This window comes from Branchiostoma floridae, chromosome 2 (genome assembly GCF_000003815.2).
Source record: "Branchiostoma floridae strain S238N-H82 chromosome 2, Bfl_VNyyK, whole genome shotgun sequence".
Lineage (NCBI taxonomy): Eukaryota > Metazoa > Chordata > Leptocardii > Amphioxiformes > Branchiostomatidae > Branchiostoma > Branchiostoma floridae.
In genome coordinates, this window is record NC_049980.1 from 26,590,729 (window position 1) to 26,615,700 (window position 24,972).

A 24,972-nucleotide genomic window follows, 5' to 3' on the forward strand; every position below is an offset into this window, starting at 1 on the left:
AATGATGTTTGCTGTTCTTGTGGGGGAGGGGGGCAGGAAGTGGGCCAGACCTGTCCTGAGTTGTTCATCTGTTGCATTCCCATCTGTGTTATTTTTATTACACCAAGGATAGATCCTCCTTGGTTACATGCACATGTAACATGTAACAGAAGAAATGATCAGTGTTGGTAGCTGCATATCAGCCCTTTCACAGAGATCAGAACGCATGTGCGGCGACCAGAATCCCAGGTAATAATGTCAAAGGTAAAGGCCTCGAAAAAGTCAGTCCTTGGCTCGACCATTGGTTCGATTTGCATAACAACATCCAGACGGGTTTTGTTTCCTTTTCGTGGGTCTTCACCTGTGATTTACCTAGAATTCCTGTCGCCATCCATGCGTCCTGATCTCTGTGAAAGACCTTACAACTCATTCACACTCTGTACACATGTGCGATAACAGGAATTGTGGGTAATATTATCATGTCAAAGGTGAAGGCCCCTGACTTGTAAACAGTTCTTGTGTTGGACCAATGTCTCAATTTGCATAACAATGTCTAGATGTGCGTTGTTTATGTCTCAGGAGCCTTTACTATGGACATATTACCCAGTAATACTAATAGTCCTGTCGCCTTGAAGCGTAATCGGAAATGTGAGCGAGCATATTCAATTTGTTGGTATAAAATAATATGGATGCAGGGTCTGAATGGCTTAATATTGTTGTACCATGATTTTTGCCCTTTACAAGTACTAAGTGATTGACTCTGTTATAGACATAAATGAAGGCTAGTTGACTCAATGAGTTGAATAACTTGAGTTTTCAGCCCAAGAGGGAAATTCACAGCAAAGACGAAAGAACTTAAGAAGTAGAGGAAAAATTGGTTTGGGCTCAAAAAGACCCTGGCAATACCGCTTACTTTGCCAGCATGGGGATTGGTAAATATCTCAAAGCAGATGTAAGGTCTAGAACCATGTGTTTTTCTGGCTTGGTTGCCATACCCCAGATATTCTAAGGTAGGGGTGAGGGCTGTTGTACTTGTAGAATTTCATGGACCTTGGTAGTATGCTGGCCCTAGAGCCGAGGATTTACTAGTAGCCTGTGTAACCGTTGCATTCAAGCCAACGTTTTTTGCATGATTACGCATTTAGCACTGAGCTGGATCCTACAAGTACAACATCTATTAGAAATTGGAGCAAGGTGGTAATTACCGAAAACCGGTGACACTGCAAACCATTATCTCTCACGGGATTAATAATTAAAAGATCGATATACTAGTACATGTAGATAATTGATGAACGCATATTGATGACTTGCAAGGAAATGTGAGGGGAAACAAAATATGACCTATAGAAATGCACATAAATGTCGGGTAACAAACTTTACACAAATGTGTTCTTCCTGGATAACTTTTGTCAGTCATCTTATTCAGTTATTGTCCCTTCAATAATAGTAAAATTTCAGGTCAGAAACGAACAGCTACAACAAATGTAGGTCAATATGACAGTTTTGAAATCCTGCATTGAATTGAGTATTGATTTTTATCATATGCAAGCACAGTACTCATAGCTATACAGTCATAGCCGTATTCCATTTGTAGTTGAAAGTACATTTATTGTCATTTTGTATTTAACTTTTGTTGAATTTACAATTTATATTATTTACATGTAGATGTTCTGATTCCATTGCAATTCAATTTGTGTACTTTTACATGTACCATGCCACATGATGCCAGCGTAATCACACAAGAGCCAGAGGAAAGTAAAAATCTTTAATATGAAAAAATAAAAGCATGAGGAATTGACAGAGAATTGTCAATAAAAAATTTGTTAATAATACACATATAGTTGAAATATTATGTCCATAACACAGCCTTGTTTCTAGGTTGACTGTATCAAGGAATGTTTTTTTTTATTATCAGCCCACTGCACTCTTTGCACTTAATAGTGTTGCATGAGTATCCTTTAATCAAAGTTTATGGCGCAATACCACGGGTAGCGGACATTTATGGACCATCATTGTTGTAGGAAGACATCCACTTCATCAAATTACTGACTTGTTTCTAGACTGTTCTAGAAATTACATTGTAAAACTTTGCTTTCATGTATATTATATGAATATATCATCATTATGTTCCTCCTGTAATATGTGCGGTCTGCTGTTTTTGTTTATATCCAGGATTTCAGATTATCCTTTGATTTCAGCAGATTAGATCACTAGTTGATATTTTAGTTAGCAGATCAAATTATAAATTAATATGTAAATTTATGTTTTGTCTTCCACCTGCTTTCTGCCTGCCAGTGTGTCGCCGTTACATCATTGCAATTGTTCGTAAAACCAGTCAATCTTCTACATGCATTGATAGATTGCGTCAGTAGACTTGTGTGGTATTTGCATCCTTTGGATATTTTGCATTTACCAATCTCAGAAGCATTGATCACACATGTGTGCATATCAAATATGATACACTGACTAACTGTATCATTTATACCTTTACGACTTTTCAAGCTGTCTGTTTCATCCTTTTTCTTCACTACGCCGCAATATATATGTAGAGACTACAGTACTTTTCCTTGAATGTGAAAGCGATGATGATTTATAGTGTACACAGCTTTATCAACACCAACTGCTGTTGTTGGAAGTCCAGTGATATGTATACCATGCATATAAGGTGCAACACATTGAACTCCGGGCTGAATACAAACAACCCATTTAACCCCTGGTGGTTCAATATATATGGTCGTAAAGTGTGCACCAAAAGGCCCAGTATTTATACCGCCATGCCCATGACTTATTGTATTGGGGGCCCACTACTCTACGTGAAGCGTAGGGCTGACTGAGCAAGAGCAGTTTCAATTGATGGGGCTGAAGTGGAAGGGTCAGCGGTGGCTCCTGTTGGGTGGTAACTCAGCTGACCCCGCAGTATGACCTCGGGTACGGCTATCTACTGTAAGGTCCTTTATTCAGCATTAGGAGGGGAAAATAAGGTTTTTGCAGCATTCTTAAAGTTTGTGGATGAAACGAGTCTGTAACTTACGAAAAGCAACACGGTGCAATACGATGGAATCAAACTTCAAAGGCATATTCATGGTGTTTTAATTTTGCGATGGAGAAGTCACTAGCTTATATATAAAACCTACACTACGTCTGCCTCATACTCTCAAAATATATGTGAATAAGTAAAAAAATAAATAAAATAAAAACCTACACTACATCTACAATCACACACAGATTAGTAACTTTAACTTGTTTACCTTTAATATACTGTTGGATACCTAATGTGAATATTGATTACCTTTTCAAAGTTGGAAATAATCATTTCATCAGATTGTGTAAGAAATGTGTCCCACTGGTCAACCTTTACCCTGCTGATGTACCTTATGGATCTTCTTCGTCGTGTCATCACTACACTTTTCTGATCCAGTACTCCACACACTCCCTTCCTCTGGGGGTCAAAGCTGCCAGATCTTCCCTGGTGCATGGTTTGGACAGGCGGGGGCAGACAAGAAGATGTTTCATAGTCTGCTCCTGTCCGCAGTCACAGGCAGTCTGTCCATCTAGGCTGAGACCCCACTTTGCTATAAGGGTATTGCATCTTCCTGTGCCTGTTCTAAGGTGGTTGAGACATGACCTGGTTGGCCATGCCTCCTCTGCTCCTGGAGGAAGGGATTCCTTCGGGGCGATGTTAAGACTATGTGGTGCAGTCTGGAGGTGGTGTGCCGTATGGATGCAAGTTTGTGGATCCTGACCTTGAGTTTCTATGGTCAACTTAGGTACGTTGGGAGGAGTTGTCATCACTTATTTAGTTGGTGATGTAAAACTGGTAGCCTGCGTATGAGGGAACTTTAGGTGCTTGCCACAGACATTAAACCTTAGAATTTAAATGTGTAAAGTAATTAGGGAAGAGAGAAGAAAAGGCAGCTGTAGTTAGGCTGCATTGTACATCACACTTGTAGTTTTTCTATTGTACTACAACAATAGGCTTTGTCCTCAGACTGAGGTCAGTTATCTTACTCTGATGATGGCTGTTTCTTCGTATCCGAAGATCAATGGTAGGCAGACAGGTTGATTAGACGACCAATTTGCCTGGCCTGCACGTGACTTTTTAAGGTGAAGGAGTGGTGTGCACTTCCTTCTCCACCCTCTCGTCTACTGGCGCACTAAGTCCTACAGGGACAGAACTGTTTTGCCACGTAAGACGGCCCCAGCAGATGCAGGTTTATTATTTGGAGTTTCCATCTCCTAGGAGGACTTCCGACCAAGGATGCAAGGGGTTCCTCCTACCTAAATATCTTACTCTAATTTAATTTAATTAACGGAATCATGAACTAGAAACCCTCACAAGGAACACTTGTACAAGCAGTTACGGTTTGAATTAACATGCAGCTGCTACAGATAGATTCACGCACTCATTCACATGTAACGTTAATTCACCCTTATCCGGTGCAATGGCCTAGTGGTTAGAGTGTTCGCCTTGCATTCGGTAGGTCGTGAGTTCGATCCCCGGCCGAGTCATACCAAAGACTTTAAAAATGGTACATGCTTCTTTCTCTGCTTAGCACTCAGCATTCGGGAAAGAGTATGGAAGTTGAACACACACCACTACCAGTGGACTAGCCCCCTGCTGTAGTAATTGCGTTGTGTGGCCCAAGGGCTACTGAATCGGAGATGGGCGCCGCCCTATGCGCCATTAGGCGCGGGAAGGACTTTAACTTTTTAATCCGTTGGGTAACCTATATCCGTCGTTTTCAAGAGCAGGGTATTTAGGGCTAACATGCCAACAAAATGTCAGTTCAAACTGCTATATTTTGAAAATATTACAATTTGAAACAGCCGTCCGTCGACTTGATGTCCCTAAATGTGCTGTTTTGAAAAACAACGAATATAGGTTACCCCTCGAATAGAGGTGAACTAACGATAGATTGAAAAAGTAAAATGTCTGAATTTTTTTCTACCTGTAAAATTGTCCATCACTCATAAAAGTCATATCTATCCCTGAAATCTTGAATCTTTTGTGAAAATTGCAGGTTGCAGGGGACTGCGTTTCCAGCCCATCAGGCCGTAGTAAAAAGCAATTGACTGTAGAGTTGGCACATCACACACTTTGATTTACAGTGCAAAGTACTGTTTTTGTGGGATTTCCCATTAGGTAGACATTTAAAGGATGGCCACAACAGTCCGAGCCACTGAGCCATGACAGCTGCCCTTTTGCGACTGCCCTGTTTATTGTACACACAACATTTATGCTGCACATGTGACATTATAAAGGCAGTGTCTTGACATGTTTGATGATGCTTCAAGGCAGTAAAATGTTTAGATGTCATCTGAGATGATTAAGTGTTCCCCAAGTTTCAATATAAAAGTTAACTTGGAAAGGTACTGATTAATCTAGAGGGACTTTTTGCAGAATGTTTGGAACTACTGTCACACTTGCAGACAAAGCAATTACCCAGTTCTTTATCATATTACTAAGTTTCTACAGTCAAACTTGGTCCAAGTTAACAGGGGCATGTTGTTGCTTATGTGTATCCAGGAACGAAGAGGATAAGTAAGTAAGTAAGTAAGTACAAGTCGGATACTCCATATGATTTAAGACTATCAGATATTTCTTTGTAGCAAAATGGATTCATTGTTTTAATTAATTGCCCATTCACAAGTTTTCACAGATAACAGGTCTGGACCTGATCTTCATGACCTGAAATGTAACAGTAAGTTACTGTACCTGAATCATGTTCTGTTTCGGTACCCACCCCTCATGTTAATGTAACTGTATCCATTCAGCTATGTGTTTGCAAAAAAAGATTTGTACTTGTAGCTTTTACATAAGCATGTAGCCTTAACGGCAATGCAATTTGACAAACTGTTAAAGTAATGACTTTCCCTGCTCCTTTCTTGTGTGACACTGAACCCGTGATAGGCACAAGAACTTTTGTTAGCGTGCTATGGTTTGTAATGAGTCCTTACAAATAGACAGCCGAGGGCTCCCGACTTTGAAAACCCAGTCCCGCATTAGCCCATATCTCGAGTCATTCTGTAGTAATTTGTGCAGAATGATCAGCTTGGACAGTGAGTAATGATTGTGCTGGTGCGACCATTGATGGAGATAAGACAGGGATGGACCTCTTCCTGTCCTTTGGCCTGGTAAGGAGCGGAACGTTTGGATACAGCAGCTGGCAGTGATTGAGCAGGGATGTTCTTGGCTCTGCTGGCTATCCCACATACAGAACACTAGTTCGATTTGTCTTTGCCAGCTGAAAAGATGATAAGGAATATTTGAGGATGATTTATGGCTCGAATTCCTAAAAAAAGAGACAAATTTTGCCTGCACCACTCTATTGTCTCTTTTTGATGAATTTTTAATCGTTGTAGATTGATTTTTAATTCAGTGGCCATGGCAACTCTGCGGTTTTCACTTACACTATCTGGTGTCGAAATTGAGACTGACATTCTGGATGCAGCCATTTTTATTGGCTTTAATAATACAGCCATGGGCAAATGGATTAAAAGTCAACTTCATTAAGAAAAAAATAAGATACATGATTACAACCACATCATTTTTGAAGTCATTTCCAGTTATAAGTGATGTACAATATGTAATTTCATCTTCAATAGTGCAAGCTTATGAATAAAGCTTACATATGTATGTATCTGGATTTATAAAACTGACATGTGACGCACTTGCATTGAAATTCCAGGATATGTTTGGCGTACACATCTAATGGCAGTTGAAACTTCACATTTGGACTGTAGTCCATCAAGGACAATCTACAATCACATTCAGACCACTAGAAAATACTCCCTTCAGTTAGCACACTCATTGAATTTCCAATACTGTGTAAGTTTTACACATTGTAAATGTGCCTGACTGTCTGGCAACATTTCACCACATGGGAGAAATTTGGTAGTTTTATTGATTGTTTTATGCACGCATCCAATAAGTCAAGCTGAAAATATGGGATAGGGCTATAACTTTACTTTAGTTTTATGTAACATTTTTAAAGGATCAATGAGTGAGTGTGACAGGAGAACATGCTTTTAGATAGGAATTCAATGTAAGTCTAATATAAAGGGATGTACACATGTAAATGATGAAACGTAAAGTCATTACTTGTAGATACATGTACACACACATTTACATTTGCAAAGCTTGTACATGTATGAGATTAAAGTACGACTGGTACATTTTATGACTAACAAAAATATTGATCATAATATTCAACATTTCATGTACACATTTGCACAAAGTATATTTTTGCAACAATGATTTTTTTTGGGAGGGGTCAACAATTTAGGGACAAACAAAGATAATACTGAGAGTAATGACAATTTTCACATTGCCAGTTTGAAATAGGGTTGGTTCATCTGATTGACCCTATGACGTAATATGAGTTACATGAAAAACAAAAACTTATTGCAGATAGTGTTTTACACCTACATGTAACTTAGCTTTGAACAACTACCATGTCACCCCCAGAATATCACTGTCTACACCTGTAGCCTCCACTGTTTGACATTCTGCCACCCCTTTGCAAGCTTTTCCAAGGTTGCAAGATCTAGAGATTACTCGATGAAAGTGCTTGTATCAAGTGAATGCAGATTGGACAATTCTAAGTGGTATGTAACTTGCAAGTGTCACATATATAATAGCCTGTATATGTACATGAGAGAAATGCTTATATAGACAAAGATTCTTTTTCCATGTGCAATACCTATTGTGCCTAAGAAATGTACTCTTACTTATGCAATAGTGGACACTAGTACTTCGAATTACTCCCTGTACAGTAGCTTAGATACACTGTTTTTGACAAATGTACTATTTGTTTTACGAATAAAGCTTTGAAAAAAAAAAAAACTTGCAAGTGTCACTTTCAAAGTCATCCATTCAAGAGCAGATCAAACAAGCTCAGCAAATCTGAAAGTCGTATTCACAGTTTACTTCGGGTGAGGCAGAGGATAACGACCCCTAGGCACACCCTTGATGGACCTGAGGGCAGGGTGGTAATTTACTTTAGTGCCTTTGTGTGAAGTAGATTTGCATGCTTCAGCAGATGCTAAGCACAATTATTGTACACCCAGGACTCCGTCAGCAGTCTAAACCTGACTTCAATCTCATCTGCTGAGTTAGTCATCCTCTAAGACTTCAGACAATTTCTACTAAACTTGGCTCAAAAAGTTTTGAAACTGGGTTTCGGCTGATCATAACGCTGTGCATTGCATTGTATTATATATCATTGGAAAGATTGTTTAGTGCTTTTCACAATGATATGTCATTTTGTTTATGATTGTACACATTAATGGGTTTTGCAAAAAGGCTACTAACATGTATGTGAGCAGGCTGCAAAAAGTACTTAAATTTTCCTTTATCTTGCATCTGTTGTTATTCAATGATTAACATAATCATTGCAAATCTTGTATATGATACATCATTTGTTATGATCATGCTTTTGTGAAAGAAGAATCATTGATGAACTTAATGGTTTGCCTCAAAAAGTTCCAAGATCCCCTGCCGATGTCAGACACTGTGTTGTCAGGAGACTTATTACCTTGGCACACTTGTCTTGTGCTCATTCACATACATGTAGTCATCTATTGTGTTCAACTTGTGAATGTAGGATCATGACAAATTTGGCATCATTGTGAAGGGTAATAAACAGGTTTCCAATCATGCATTATATTAAGCTCTATACAGTTGACAAAGTATAACTAGAGGAATGATTCATCAAATTTCAGTTTCCAAACTTTTTTGTGCCATCAGCTCAATAGTGCTTGTCGACAAAAGTTTCGCATGTGTCATCCTTCTGCAGATAACTGGAAAGGTTCACGAAAGTTTGAACTGTGGAACGTGACCCATTTACCTTGCCACGACTGGCTTCACTTGCGCTCAGTTAGTAACCCACAGAGCTCACATCCTGTCTGTATCTATCTGTATAGTAGGACCACATAGAGACCAACTCAGCACTACTTAATGTCACATACAGACACAGCAAGCTTTTGTAGTAAATGTATGCAACAAATTTGCAGACAGTCAGGTGCCATACTCCAAAGCCAGCACTTAAACTAAAGGCTGTTTTCCAGACCTGATTGCCGGAGCCATTTTAGCAATCTGATAGAACTGCCAACATGGTAGAATAATTTACAATCTGCCCTTATCAGAGTCACAAAATGCATTATGCAGCATGGCTGCTGTACAGTTGTTATTAGACATGATATGTACATATTAATGTCATCAAAGACTTTGGTAAAGCAGCATTGTAAATAGCGGCAGGTAAATGTAGCATTATTGATTGAACATAATACGTTTGTCAAAGACTTGATTCTTGATACCATACATAAAATGCATAAAAGGGTTTTAAATGTACAAGTAAAAATTTCCAATCATGCGAGGAATTTTCAATTATCACACATCTAAACTTTAGCTTGGTCAGATAAAAGTCATTCATGTAATGGCTCTGCTGCGAATAACATTCTGGCCTCTGAGAGCAGGCAAATTCAGGGTCGTACGAATAGTGCAATTAATGGAGGGTTGCTGCTGGTTTGTACCCTGTAATATGCATCAAAGTCCTACTTGATTCTTGAAGAAGCATCATATTTTGACACCTCTAGAGGATGGCTGCTTTACGCTTACATTCACTGGTGAAATCAGTATTGCTGCTACTTCAGTAGTATTATGCAACTGCTAAGATAAGCAGAATGGGGAATTTCATGAAGAAGTGCAACTCTGAAATCAGTCGGGATAGTCAGATGACCATTGCTATTGTCAGATGAATTTTAAACTAAGTCTTTCTGCTTTATTAGACTAGTCTGTTTTTATTTCTGTTGCTTATCCCTCGTACATTTAATTGTGGCCCTTAGTCAGGTTGTCGTGCCCTTGACCACCCCCCTGTCCAATGTCAGGTTAGCCCCCTGCGGTCAGCTGTCAGCAGGTCAGTCCGTCTGGCATGACCCTAGGGATGTGTCCAGTCTAGCATGGGTTGCTTCTAGAGGCCAGAATGTTCCAGAGGGTGAGCTTATCAGAGTGGCCGCATATTTGTAGTGAGAGAGACAACCATGGTTGACAGGATTATACAGAAGATAGATGGTTTGTTGGTCGTGTGGCACAGAGTGACCTTGAAGTTGGAAACAAAGTCCTGGTGCCACCAAGGAGATCCAGGATTCTAGTTTCTACACATGTATGTGTACAGTCAGGCAGTTGCAGTTGTTAAATGGAGTTGACGACTCTTTCCACAACTATTGTATGCAGAGATGATTTTTTTCTATGAAGTTACATTTATTATGTACACTGCATGAGCCTTTGTGCTGTTTTACTGACAGGTGAACAGGAAACCATTTTAGATATAATATTTGAGAAAAAGATATACATTATGTTACAGTGTGGATAAACTTGCAGCTCAATCTTGCTCTAAACCTCTAGGGAAAGCCCTGTCTATTTTTTTTTTTTTTTTTTTAATTAGAGCTCAGTACAGTAGCTATATACAAGCTTCCACTGTACATCTTAGATTCTCATATGGGCATAATCCCCGATGGGCATAATTTTATCAAGTCAGTCTGGTTTTACAGTCCAATGCATCTTAAAGGGAGAAATTGGCTGATAAGATATGGAAAGGCCAAAGATTTATTGCTTGTCCTCATCTTTATTTCACCAGCTTGTCAGGGTATGATTTGATTTTACTGTAGCCTGCAGAAAGTAATCAGTCAACAGACACCTCCGGCTCAACACCGATGAAAGGATATAATTGTGCTCAATTTTCAAAATGGAACAATTCTGAGTTCACTGAGAAATGATTTGTTTGGCATGTGAGACTGAGACACTCGGAATGGAATAAATAGATCTGAAAGGTACAAGTGCTGTAATCTGATTTTTGTTGTGGACTAGATCTTCTCTTTGCAACTAAGTTTTTCTATCTATATGATCTATTCAAATGGATTCTACGAAATATAGGATTCCAAAACAAAGAGAAGCAACCGTCAAATAGTTTAAGCTTTGGTATGTAGGGTCATGTCCATCTCATGAGAGTCCAAGTCCAAGTCTGTCTCTGTTTCCAAAGCCACACAGTTGAGTCTGGACTACAGCCGATTGGCTGTAGTGAAGTGACGGCCTCCCAAAGACAAAGTGAATGATCTCAGCCCATCTGGCTGTTGCACCACTACATGTCATGTGATCATGATGAAGTCAGGAACACAAGCTAAGTTGTCAGTGATGACTATTGTGGCCTTTTTGTTAGTAAATAAACTTTGTGTGGTTTCTGTTTTCTTGTCCTTATCCAGGGAAGAAAAGCATAGATGCTGGTATAATCTCCACCTTTGCCCCTCAGCAATGGTTGCATACATCATACAATATAGAAGTTAGTTCTTCAGCAACTTACCAAGATATCTTTAACTTAAATCACAGCACTTGTGATAAATGAGAGAAGGTTTCATGAGGAATCTGGTCCGTTTTGCATCCCTTATCTCGTGCGCACCTCTGCTGCGGTTACATGCCCCCGGGGACCAGTGTGCGTTGCACCATGTTTCAATAATAACATCAGCATTTGTCAACAGTATAAATCATGCCTTCGGCAATGAGAAGATTTTATGAAAGATGCCATATACAATCCCAAAGATCAAAGATTCGAGCTGCTTTGTCTGGATATTGTATTATCTGTGTCCTTGCAGGAAGCGTGATATTGGCTTTTGTAACCTGCTGTGATGGGCTGATAAGCGGTAGTTGATAGGGGCAGGTTCAAAGTAGAATACTCTCCGGTATTACACTAAATTCTTTATACAATATCACCACATTGATATATTGTGGGGCAATGAAGCAAGACGATCTTTTCCTTACGGCTGAACTCTAATGTAACCTTTAGACAAAGCCTCTCAAGAAGGAAATATCCAGTGTTTTAGTGGGTTGTAAAGTATATTGTATATTGAATATAAAGATAAACCCATGTGCTGATTATGCATGTCAGAGGATCGCCGGGTGCAGGGTGTGTCTGTTGTTATGAATACAGATTTCATACTTGTGGGGCCTGTCCCTGGTGCTGAATACAACATGAAGAAGATGGCCTACTTGTGCATGTTGTGTGTTTTCTCTGGCTGATTTCTTCTTTGTATCTGTCCTTGGTACTGAACAGCCAATACTAAGAAAAAGAAGCTACATGTATGTACATTAATTTGACTGAACAAAATTTGTGCCTCTTTCAGTACAAATTGGCATGTTACTTGTGAAACATTTTGATTTCCAGAGGAACCTGAAGCTGTTATTGATCTAGCATCACTGTTCTGATTTGACATGATGTGATAAAAAAAGTGGTCATTCTGAATTGAATAACTCCAAATATCCATTTGAAGCAGAATATTGCCCTGATGCTGAATTTTATTATTGAAAGCTCCAGTATATAAAGTATTAGCCGGGGTCCAGATGACTATGAACCACGTCCCTTCCATAGCTGAACGTGAAGTTTATTGGATCAATAATCCTGTCTGCTTTGGTGCTCTTTGGTTGGAATAAAGCTTAAGTTATTGTGGTAGCAGTCTCTGTCCTTCATGGTGATTTTGATGCCATTTTATTGGCTGACCGTATGTCTTTGAACTTGTGAAACATTCTTGTTAGTAAAAATTCTGCTCTATCTGCTCTCAGGAGGGATCTTTAATTCAGTTTGTTATTGGCTACGTATGCTTTTTAGTTCTGCTCTCGTACAAATGCTCATCATCGTAAATCTGGAGCAGCTGGTCAAAAGTGAACATATGAAATCTATCAGTAATTTCTGTTTTCTCTTTGCAAAATATTACCAGCAATTGCGCTCTCCTTGGTCGCAAGTTGGTGTTGAAGGTAGTGTAGCTGGGGTTCCAATTACCAGCTAATGAACTGTGAACTTATATCCACTCCTCACTCCTTTTTACTTGTTGTTTCTCTAGATAGAAAAACATTATCAGTAATTGCCCTGTCCTTGGTGCTGAAAGTAGTGTAATGGGATTCCATTACTAGCTATGCACATAATACTGCATTCCCAACAAATCTGCCTTTTTGCATATCATTTCTATATTTACAATGTACCACCTCACTAAGTGTGACATTCGATCCATACCAATATGATTTCGGATTAGTTTTTGGATTTGCTGCTTCGTTTTCAAACACAAGAAAAGGAGATCATGTACACTGTAATTAATAACAGTGTAAATTGAAAAGTGTTTATAGGTATCAACCAGACTGGTTGACTAGATATGTTTTCCCTTGTAGCATTTTGGGTGTAGCACAGGATTTCATTTGTGGGCTGCATTGTTTTCCAAGAAGCAGTGGCATTGCAATGGTGCATCTGATGTAGATGATTCCACCTCAAATTTACCTGACAGTTTTGATTTCAAAGCAATGTCTAACCATATAAAATGCTTGATTAAGTTTTGACATTCCCATCTTGACAGGTTTATTATTTGTGTGCCAGCGTTGATATGCTTTAGTTCAGGTTGTCTGACAGGTGATCTGATCAAATCTTAAGAAGTGAAGTTATTTCTGTTTCCCTTTAAGCAAACGGCCATAGCATAGAATATCCTTGAAAAGGTTGTGTTGGGAGTGAATGAAATTACAAGCTCATTAAATCCCACATTCCCAGTTATGTTTATATGAACAGTTCCTATGTACCATACCTATTGTGCCCAAGGTTTTGTCAGTGTCTATCTATGTGTCTTTCCCTCATGCATGGACCCAATAGGGGCTGTAATAACCTCCATGGTTATTTTCAGCTGACCTAGCTGACCCACATGGCGGGGCACCAGCCATGTGATTGGGCTATCAGACAGAGGGCAATTAACAACTCCTTCAAAGCACAGTTTGATCAGTCAACAATTGCATGTTAATAGCCTTTGTATGTTCCAACTGGAGGCAGATATTTGGTGGTCAATGTCTTGTTGGGCAGTTAGGACTTTCCCATTGCCATTCATTAGAAGATGTGTTTGCAGGTTGCACTAGGTGCAAAGTGTCACAGGGCTATGTCAAAGCTTCCTAAAAACGTTTAAAGACAATTCTATCTCTACAACCAGATAAGATTCACAGTTTTACTTTCAGACATTATTAGAGACATCTATCACTCTTGTTTAGTGTAATCAGAATGAACTGCAAAAACAGTTAACCATGATGAGGATTCTAACTCATATTTAATGAGTTTTACAAATAACAGTCCCCATTAGTGACAGCCAGATGTTTTGTCTGTATCCAACTTATTCCTGTCAATTATTGACAGGAATATCCTGCCAATAACCTAGGCTTCTTAGATTCCATTTTATGGCGTGAGCCATGTGTTAGCCTACCTAGCCCTCATAAGGTGGAGGTTAAAGAATGAAATTTGTCCCAGGTCTGTACAGGAGACATCCACAGAGATCCTCTGTAGAAGTTATTACTATAACCCTTTCTCTATGGACCTTTCAGAGTGGCAGTTGTGTTTTCAGACAGTTAAACTAGCATAATAATAGAAATTTTCATGTAGAAATAATCTTAGTAAAACAACTAGTACTGAACAGAGTCCACAGGACAAAGAACAATTGTCAGTTGCACATTCATTTAAAAATAGATAAATGGGACATGCAATCTTGAGTAGGCTTCACGGTAAGGCAAATGGTTGTACAAAAACCTCAACTACTGTAAATTACATTTTAGTCATGTAAACCTTGTTGTAATACTGACTAAGGGCATCAAGGAGAACATTACCATGTGCATACATGTGCCATATATAAGCAGATTGTGCATAATGGTATTCCCCTGTTGATAGTGATCATCCCCAGTATTAGTCTCCTATTGGCTGCCTTCCAGGCCTATCACAGACGGAGGCAGGCTTATACATATGGGTGAGTTGATGATATTTCTCTCTCAGATCACACAGTGGGCAGCGTCAGGAGAAGCATGGCTCACCGAGGCTCTTACGGAGGAGGGGGACAGGGCCAGTACACGCCGGGGCAGCCGGGGTACAGTGGAGGGTACCAACAAGCCACGCAGGACCGCATGAGCAGGGCACAGAGCCTGTCTCAACAGGAGAGGCTCATCGAGCTGAAGAAGAAGGAGATTGAGAAGAGGATGGCAGAACAGAAGAAGAAGGCGGAAGAAGAGAGGCTGAAGAAACTGGCCAAACTAAAGGGAAAAGCAACGTGAGTAGTGGAACAGTTATTTTATCTGATTTATAAGTGTTTTCTATAGCTTACAAAGCAAAAAACAAAGATGTTGCATGGTTGGATAGAATCTGAAAAATGATCCTGATTACCACCAAATGATCTTTTAATGGACTTTGGACTCTCAACTGTGACAGCTATCATTGATATATAAGCAAGGGGAAAGTCAGTGGTAATAGACTTCTTCTTGACAGCCTTTCGAGTCTGATAATCCACTTACTGACACTCATTGCTCTGTATGTGTTATGTTTCTTAAATAGGATAGCTCAAGAAATTATGTAATTACATATAATGTACATCTTTTTCATCCGTACAGCTGACATGTAGTAACTACAGGAGAAGTGAATACACTTGAAACAGATAAATGTGGATCCAGGAATTTTATCAAAATTATAGTCTTTGCTATTGTATCAATGGATGGAAATCAATATATGAAACTTTGTGTAACATATATGATGTATTCCTGCATGTGTAGGGATTTCCCCAGAAATGTTAAGTACGGAGGTACTTATTAATTTAATGTAAGGGCATATGATACTCCGGCAGTGGCGGTCTTCCTCCTAGGGGTGGAAGCACTTCCTAGCTTTATGCCTTAAAAAAACAAACAGTGGAGGCCATTTTCAGGAAATTAAATTTTACATCCTATTTAGCATTGCATTTATAAGCAGACCAGAGGAGAGATGCTGCTTTTGAAATTTGAAAATCAGTGCTGGGATTACATTATGGCAGGGTGCCATTGTTCCATCTTTGGGGAAATATGATCTTGAAAAGGGGAAGTTTGTCAAGTTCCAAATTGTCACTGAATGCAAATTCATTTTACAACACTCCATGTTGCAAGTTTATCAGTGTTGGTAGTAATTATTCTGAACCAAATCTGAAGTTCTGAACTGTGATTTTCAATGCAAACCCTTAGCAGTGTTGGGGGTAACTTCCAGCAACTTTTGATCCACTGCTCATCCAACCATGTGCTCTATCTGCATGGCATAACTACAGAAGCAATGGGTTGCTCATTTCTTGACGAAGACTTGAGTTTGAAATCATAGTTGAACTTTGCTTCAGAACAGTGTTATGCCAAAGTTGCAGTACGAGTTCTCACCAGGATCTTTGACAGCAATTGAAGTACATACATGTAAGGCAGGCATGATGCAAATCTGTGCGTGTGCCAAGCACACAAGCTGTGTGTGTGTGTATGGGTAGTTGGGGGTTTTGTCTGACATCATTCTTTCATCCTAGAAAGTTTCTTCCCTGTTAGTGTTACTCTAAAGCTACATTATACAGTTTTTCTTTAGAATTTTTTGAGGTTCACAGGGTTCTCCTCAGAAACTTCCCTACCCAGCATCATTTTTTCTGATTAGACTCGTGTTGGAGGGCGGCTATCCTTGAATGCCTTGGCGAGAGCACTCCATTTTATGGTAAAAATCACCAGTTTGCTTGGAGGGTTGCACATGCTTGAATTGCAGCAGACTCATTTGGCTTCGAGCATGAGTAGACATTGTTTGTAAAAACTGACGTCTAATTACTTCTCCTCCGTTTGAGGAAAATGATTCATGTATTTTATGGTGGATGGGATGTTCACTGTGGACTAGAGTTGGCACTTCCATTTTCTTCACGCATTCATCATTCAGTTAATAGTAACAGCTGTTTCAGCTGTGGACTTAAAGCACAACAAAACCACCTGTCTTCTCCACCTGCTAAAATAATCCCCACAAAGATGAATGAATCTACAGTTTTAATAACATTTGCTGTACTTATATTATATTATCTGAAGAAATGGTAGAGGACTGTAGATTATGCATTGTCATTTCTTTTGTGCTTTCTTTAAATCTATATTTGGCACAGACAAATCACTTTCTCAACAGGTACCGCTGGGGTAATGGTGCTTGAGCAGCAATTCATTGCTTACAGCCGTGATACAAAACTAATTTGTGCTGTAATTGTCTCAGACATTTGCATAGATATAAGAATGATTCGCCACGAAGGAGGATCCTATGTCATCATCATCATGCATGATGTACTATCAGTTTAAGATAAATAAGAGGATTATGCACAATTAAGATGAAATTCCTTACAGTTGTGAAGCAATAGAACTGAATGTGCTTTGGAAATCGTGATTGAGCAGTATCCCCTAATGGGAGAAAATTGAGACATACAGAAATATCGGTTGATATGAAATAGTGCAGCTCAGTATATTGCTTGATGGATTCCATCAGGTATTTGATTACAGGAGTTTGTTGGAAGTCAAGCTACTGCCACTGCTGGCAATTGAGGCTATCAAAACAACCACTGAAAGGTTTTTAGTTTTACTTACTTACAAGTGTTTGCATAATGAGACTAAGAGGACTGAGGGAAAAGACAAATACCCTTGAAATTGGAACTAGAAAAAAATATGTGCCATAATGATAGGTTTGGATACCAGGCTACATGTAAGAATTTATGATAAGGAATATACGTGTACAACAATGGCAACCTTTTTTTAGACTACAGCAGATGAACATAAAATGAGACGCTCCCTTGAAGTATTGAATTGCAGTGTCCTCATAATATCGTGCTGGGTTTTTGTTTTCCCTTGAATCCAACCAAAGTTGGACAATAAACATCTTTTGAATGTACTTACTAATAGTTTGTGCCTATGAAGGAAAAGGAGATTTTTGGAAAATCACAGTTTCTCTCGTACAAGGAAGTAGATTTTGAAAGTTAAAAGTGCCAGTCTCGACCAAATATTCTATGATTCTGCACATTTGACAGACTACGGATCTTCTGATAGTATAGTCTTCCACTTCCTCATGCAGTGGTGAGACAGTGGTGCAAGGTTAGGATGGCTTGGGAGTCAGAGATGTGATTTCAACTCAGCAGAATGTATTCAGGATTTCTAGAATTGGATTTGATACAGTTGGGATGTTGTCTCTAATGTAATTTGTATTGGTGCATGGTACATGAAGAGGCCTACATAGCTACAACTTAGTTGTTCAGCAGGCAGTAAGTGGATTGTTTAGGCTCTGCTTTGCCAATCCTCCAGAATCAGTGCCAAGATGAGATGCACAGGCAAGATGACTCAGAATTATATTGAAAACTCAGAGATGTTGCAGATTTGACCTTCCCAATGCAGTGGGTTAGATTAGAGTTACCACCGGAGAGGCTAAATGGTCATCAAGCAGGTGATATAGGAGAGAAACGGATTTTGAATGCCTTTGATATTCTTAATGCATGTACATGTATGTGTTTTAGCCCTAAGTGGAGATGATGATAAGCAAAATGGATGATTGTGTTAAGTTGTTGTTGTACACATCAGGTATCATGTATACAATCATGTAGATGTTGTCACCTCCGTACTTTTTTTACACTCTTTTTATCCACCTATATCTTTTTTCCAGAGATTTAGATACTATCCAACTTACATTATCTTAAAGTTAACTGAAGAAAGTGGGAGATGACAGACAATAACAAAATAAATACTGGCACATACCTATACATTTATCTGTTGGAATATAAAGTATCATAGATAGATGCAGCGCTCTGATTCTTCCAATTATATATGCGATGGTCTGAGTGCATGTAGTGGAAAAATCCTCCCCAGTTTAATCCAATTTTTATCACCATACCTGTCTCAAGTGACTTGCCATGCATTGCTGATTAAGATGAAGGCTGGTATATGGGTTACAGCACAGCCATATTTTACCCTGCTCATTCCCATTCAACATTGTCACATATAAAACAGATTTGCCAGCTGCTCTTCTTGCAATTTTCAAAATACGTCATTCTAAAAACCATTTGATAGACATTAAAAGACTGGCGTATCACCCAAATTTACACTGTCAGTGCTCGAACAGGGCTCAGAGCAAGTCCGTTCCTTCCACTGTAGCATCTGTGGCTGTCCATGTGCATGTAGAATTGGTCTTCACTCCCACATGAGGACCCACCTCAGCAAGTGACTGACTGTTTGCCTACTCATCTGTTGACATCCATAGTGGAGAATCCATAGTGTTCAAAAGTTGAATATCTTTTAATCCAAGAGCTGTTGGTAAAGGGTTTTCTATCCTTTAAAAGCTTTTTGCTTCTTTCCGCGAGCTCCTCCTGGTATGCCACTACAGTAATTCACATGAAATTTTGCCTGGTGGCCCAGAGCTGTCACATGTCATCAAAAGTTTCCTGATATCGCTTGCAGTTTTGGTGGTTATTCCTCTACCTTACTTGCTTAGAGTACCCCCCAAAATGGACTCATTTTGTACTTACCTGTCATGAACCTGGCAGGGTGGAGATTTTAATCAAACATTTTCTTTACCCGAGTCCGGTCATGGGTGTGTAGTTCGAATACGTTTGATTTTATTTATGGGCGTGTTCAATGATTTGGACAGTTTGTGAGCAAAATACCTTTAATATGATGAAAACAGTTTGACTGGTTCAAATTCATCTATTAGATACGCTGTTACAATAAAAAGGCAGGGCTGTCTGTAGTTGTGTAGATAACATACTGGATAGATGGACAGAGGGCAGGATGGCTGGAAGGAAGGAAAGTTGCTTTCGGTAAAGGTATTGAGGCTGGTTCTAAATCATGTCTTGTGTGCAGTATCAGAAGATGGAGCCCACTTTTACCTCTCCAACCAAAGTCAGGTGCCCATGCATTTACAAACTGATGGAGTGATGAAAGCCGTGTAAACTGAGACATGTCTAGCCAGGAATGCCTGAGGAACTGAACCCATGACCTCTCAATCCCAGTCTGCAAGCCTTTAACTACTCGGCCATCAGTTCCAATGAAGTGCTAATGCACCTGCATGAATACACAACAGTTATGGGATGTACACCTACATGTATGGTCCAGCTTACTGTAAATGCATTTAAGTTTGCGGGGATTTAATTTTGCGTTAGCGCAAAAAAAGGACTTTTTGTGGTGGTTTTAAGTTCGCGGTAGCACCATGCACACCAGTCTCTTACTGCCATGGAAAAAAAGTTGGCAGAAGTTTCTGCATTTACGGTGTCAGCATGTGATCAGGTTTTTGTTGCATTAAGACTGCTTTTTTTTGCCTTCTTTGCCAGTTCTACTATTGATAATCATATCAAGCAACATGACTTCACAGCATGAATGCAGGAGTACAGAAATACTATCTTGGATATTCTAGACACTTTGCAAGTGTTCAATACTAATTTTTGCAAAATGTGTTACAGCAGGACATACATGTAAGAAATAGCACATTCAAGTACATTATGATCAGTACCATTAGTAAATCAGTAAATCAGTACCATCAGTAAATCAGTACCATTTAGTACATCATCCAAATATCAATGTAAAGTTAAAAGACTGGTTGCCATCATAGGCAATGTACATGTGGTCTGGTACCAATTCATTGATTCATTTCAATAAGCTCAAACAATATCCCGTTACCCCCCTGCTTGTACCCCATTTTAAATGCTCCCCACTTAACTCTGCTTTCATTTGTCCGTTGGAAATAAAGCAGTGCAGGCATGCCATGAAACAGCCAGCAGTCCATTTCCAACCAACCCAATCAATGCCAATGTCAACCTCCACTTGAGCACCGCATACTTACACGAGATCACCCTTTCTATCTGTAACAACATCAATGGATAGTGCAGGACAACAGATGTGTAACCTAAGGAATAAGTGTGCGTGCAGTGATTGCAGTGTTTGTCAAAGTCATCCCATGAACTTGAACCTAGATGTCAAAGTCAGTCTTGAATCCTATATCAGTTTTCTGTCTGCATTGAGTATGGTGGCCCTTGGCAGGATCAATTTGTTTGAATTTCACCTGTCAATACAGTAAACTTCATGTTGTGGTGGTCTCGTTGACTGATGGTTCTGAAAAACAAGGCGGCACAGCAACTCTTGTTCCGCTCAGTCTTACTTTAGCCCGATCAATACTGTCATCTACCAGCTAGCAACATGCTTCACCGTCCAGATCACAGAAGTACCTACATGTGATAGTATCCGTCTGCTCTTATCTCACACTGAAGGACATTCTGCCCCTGAGAAATGACAAAGACAGCTGCAACAAAGTCATATTTTCAGTACCAGCTAGGCTTAAAAGAGTCTCCAATCAATGTCACAGGAGGAGTCTCAGTCTGAAACTGGCATGGTCCCAAGCTGTGAATTGGACTATACTTTTTCTCAAGTCATGCATAAGAAAAGTTGCAAGCAGCCAAGGCTTTCCAGATGGACACCCAAGTTGGAGTGTGTTGGAGGTGGTTCTATCTCCAGAAAATCAGGAATCGATGGCAAACCAGCATGATAGCCAGGCAACACACCTTCACATAGAGTTTGGAATAATGCCACTTAATCATGTTTTTAGTTTGAATAGTTATTGTATGATAGTAGACCTGGAGCACTTCAAATGTAAATACTATTGATTTTGATATTTTTCAAAATGTTATTGAACAGGAGAATGTTATGTAGAAAAACGACAGTAATTGGCTGAAAAATTTGAAGTACATCAGAGATACAACTTCTAAGCCGATGCAATGCCTTAAAAAAATGGACTAGACCAGTACATCAATATCCCGGCTTATGTATGACGTACACGTAAAATGTAGGTACAAAGGTTTAGATACAGGTACATGACGCATATACTTATGCCAAATGTGTTAATGAAGTGAAGACATGATTGAAGATTTCTTCAGAATCTGTTTGAAACCCCAACCCCTGCCGGCCCCTCCTCGTGAGGACTCCTGATTACAGAGTTCTCCTGCAGGGCTCTTTAAAACTGATTAATCTCCACATCATTTCCTACAGAGCCATTCATCTCCACCAGTCCTGACTCAAACCTACAGTAAGAGATGTACAGTACAGCAGTAATCAACATACACCAGTACTGTAACAACTTAAAAGCTCTTCTTTATTTCAATATGCATATACCAGAGTACATGATTGTCATAATTATAGTTTTGGTGTGTGTGTGATTTCCATAGAAGAAGGAATTGATTTGTACTTTCATGTGATATTGTATTATGGCATTGCTTATGAAGCAAGTGTGTGTGATACCGTGCCCTTAGACATAGTGGGTAACAACCCACTGTACCCACATTTTATGGTGTCAGAGAGGCTATGGGACTATCTTTTTATGGTGGAGCATAGTACTTACTCTGCCTCCAGCCTTTAGCAGTCCTAATTATAACTGTACAGAAGCCTGTGGAGTAAGACCACAAGACCAGCAATTGTTATTTGTGCTAGTCCAGATCCAGAAATTTGTTTTAAAGAATTATAGATATCCAATGCATGCATTTACATGTAATATGATATTAGTTGTCCTGTTAACAAAATACCAGTCCATGTATCAAGTTGAACGAAGTGAAATAGGTATGATAGTACAGACTACATGATGTTTCAAACCTGTACTTGACAGATATCTGTACTCTTGAATATTTTAGAAATGTTTCAAAAAGTACTATTTGTTGACGTATCGGTTTTTTACTTTGAGTGCCCAAATTTTGTTTGTTCGAATACACCCACGGTCATGAATTTATTCATGAAGTTTTGTTTACTTCTAAATGGCAAAAGTTGAACATCATTGGCCATCATTATGTATTCTATAATAGAATACAGTACTACAATTTTTGTCAAATATTCATACTGCACGGTGATGAGAGTAAGGTAACAAAAATATTTGCAATGGTGTAGATCCAGACACGTTTCTATATAATATATGCACATGAACAGCCTTCATGGGGCAGCAAATCTGTGTCCCAACATCAATTAGATGGATACAACGGCATAACGTGCCAGTTCAGACTCTGTTGTGTGTCACCCAGGTCGCATCTCACACATCAATTTCCCCTTTGCATGTCAGTTAATCACATATCATCATCCATCATCCCAACAATGTGGCTACAAATCCACTTAAATCCGACAGAAAGGATCAATGGTAACACCGTTAGGAGACAGCTTGTGACCTGCTCATGCGGATACAAGACGTCTTTATTGATTATGGGAGACCGACATAACAACCATTGATCGTATGTAAAGGCAGAGAAAAGTGCTGGGTCAAAGATACGCTTTATCTATGGGAGTCAATATGACATCGTGCCAGCTTACATAAGGTGGGAAAAATTGGACTCCCGCATGTTCACAATACATGCTTGCAGAGTAGTTTCCCGTATATTGTTGTCTATGAAAGATGTACTCATTCATGACATGAGACAGTCTTCATTGATTTTGTGAGGAATGGCAGGAATTACAACAGTCCAGACAAATTTACCTTTCTACGTGCTCCCAATACAGCCCACCATGTACAAGGCCTGAAAGAACATCCAGCCATGAATAATTACATTCCAGGAGGCTGAATATTACCATTAGGGAAATGTATCTCAATGGTCTTTTTTAAGGAAACTCAAATTTTGAGGTATAGAGATTTTGAAGATAGATAAGTTTGAAGACAGATAAGTTTAAAAACTTTAGTTGAAGGCAATATTACTCATTGTCGTGTTGTTGATGTAGTCCATGGACCAGAGGACAATACCATTCGAAGGGGCAAATTCTCCTTGTGATTTTTTAATACTAGTAGAAGGTCTGTGTTATATATTTTGATTCGATAGCCAGTCTGGTATAATAGCTTTATACCGGCTATCTTCTTCTTCATCGTGTCATCACTACACTTTCCTGCTCCATACCGGCTATCAGCAGCTGTCAAACCTATCACCCTCTGAAAGATTAAGCAATTTCGTGTCTTGAACAAGGGGGAGGAAAAAAAAATACATCTATATTTTTCAATGTTGCTTGTTTGTGTTTGTTACAGGTCCAGCCAGAGTGCCCCACCTCCTGTGCGGGTTTCCCCCAGCCCCTCCAGTGTGGTCAACAAGTTTGTCAACGACGGAAGCTTCATGGAACAGTTCATGAAGATGCAGAAAAAGAAAACAGTCAAAAGAGAAGAAGACAAGAGCCAGGGAGGTAAGAAAAAGAAGTCAGTCAAGAAAATCTTATCAGGATCTTTGTCAGCAAAGGGAAGGGACTTATGCCACATAAATTCTTTAGTACACCACTCAGTCTTACAATATGTTTTTATGAGTCCCTTTACAAGGCTTAAAAACACTTTTGGTTAAAGTAGGTTCTCAATCTCATATTTTCCTTCCTTCTTTTACAGGGGATCCTGAAAATGGCACATCTTCCACAGATATATCAGCTTCACAGACAGCAGCCGCAGCTGCTGCTGCCAAGCTTGCATTCATGGGCAAGAAGGCAACACCATCAATAACAAACTTTGTGTCTCATATGAAAAGAACTGATAAACCTGCCACATCCATATCACGCCCTGACGTGTTTGAAACCCCAGAACGTGAACCAGAACAACCCAGGAAGACGATATCAGGTAAATTGCTTGTCTGCGCTCTCCTTCCTGACTTAAGATAATACATGTGTGTGCATAGTTTAAAAAAATAGTGTACAGAAGGTTCTTTTGATAGTTTGTTTGTTCGTTAACTCGCACTCACTAATCTGTCTGGAGTCCTAATATAATTACACAACTTGTAACTGTGATGAAACATAAACACAATAAATACAAATGATAAAAATTTTTCAAATTAACTAAAATGATGCATCATACATACTACATTCAAGAAAATATTAGTACTGTCTTAAAAGTACATGTACACGTAACACTAAAAATTAAGAGAAATAGTTGAGAGAGAGAAATAAGGTATTGGTGAAAAAATCTGACAGCCTAGAGCTGAGTAATGTTTTGAGCAATAGGTAATAGCCATTATTTGTTTGTTTACTCATTAAGAATTCTCCATATTAATGCAATATTCACTTATCTGTCTGGAGTTCTAATACTAAATGTAACTATGATGAAGCATAAACACGATAAATATCAATTTGTTTTTAGAATTTGCTAAAACATTATGCAACATACATATAACAAGTTACAG

General features: G+C 39.2%; 1 protein-coding gene across 1 annotated transcript in view; it reads left to right on the forward strand.

The window, feature by feature from the left end:
• LOC118409901 (SURP and G-patch domain-containing protein 1-like) overlaps positions 1–24,972 on the forward strand; it is a gene marked incomplete in the record, with an annotated part of 73,317 nt that overhangs the window by 486 nt on the left and 47,859 nt on the right. Inside the window, 3 exon segments of the mRNA XM_035811275.1 lie at positions 14,814–15,084; positions 23,844–23,995; positions 24,189–24,413. Of these exon segments, the coding sequence (XP_035667168.1) occupies positions 14,843–15,084; positions 23,844–23,995; positions 24,189–24,413 (619 nt within the window).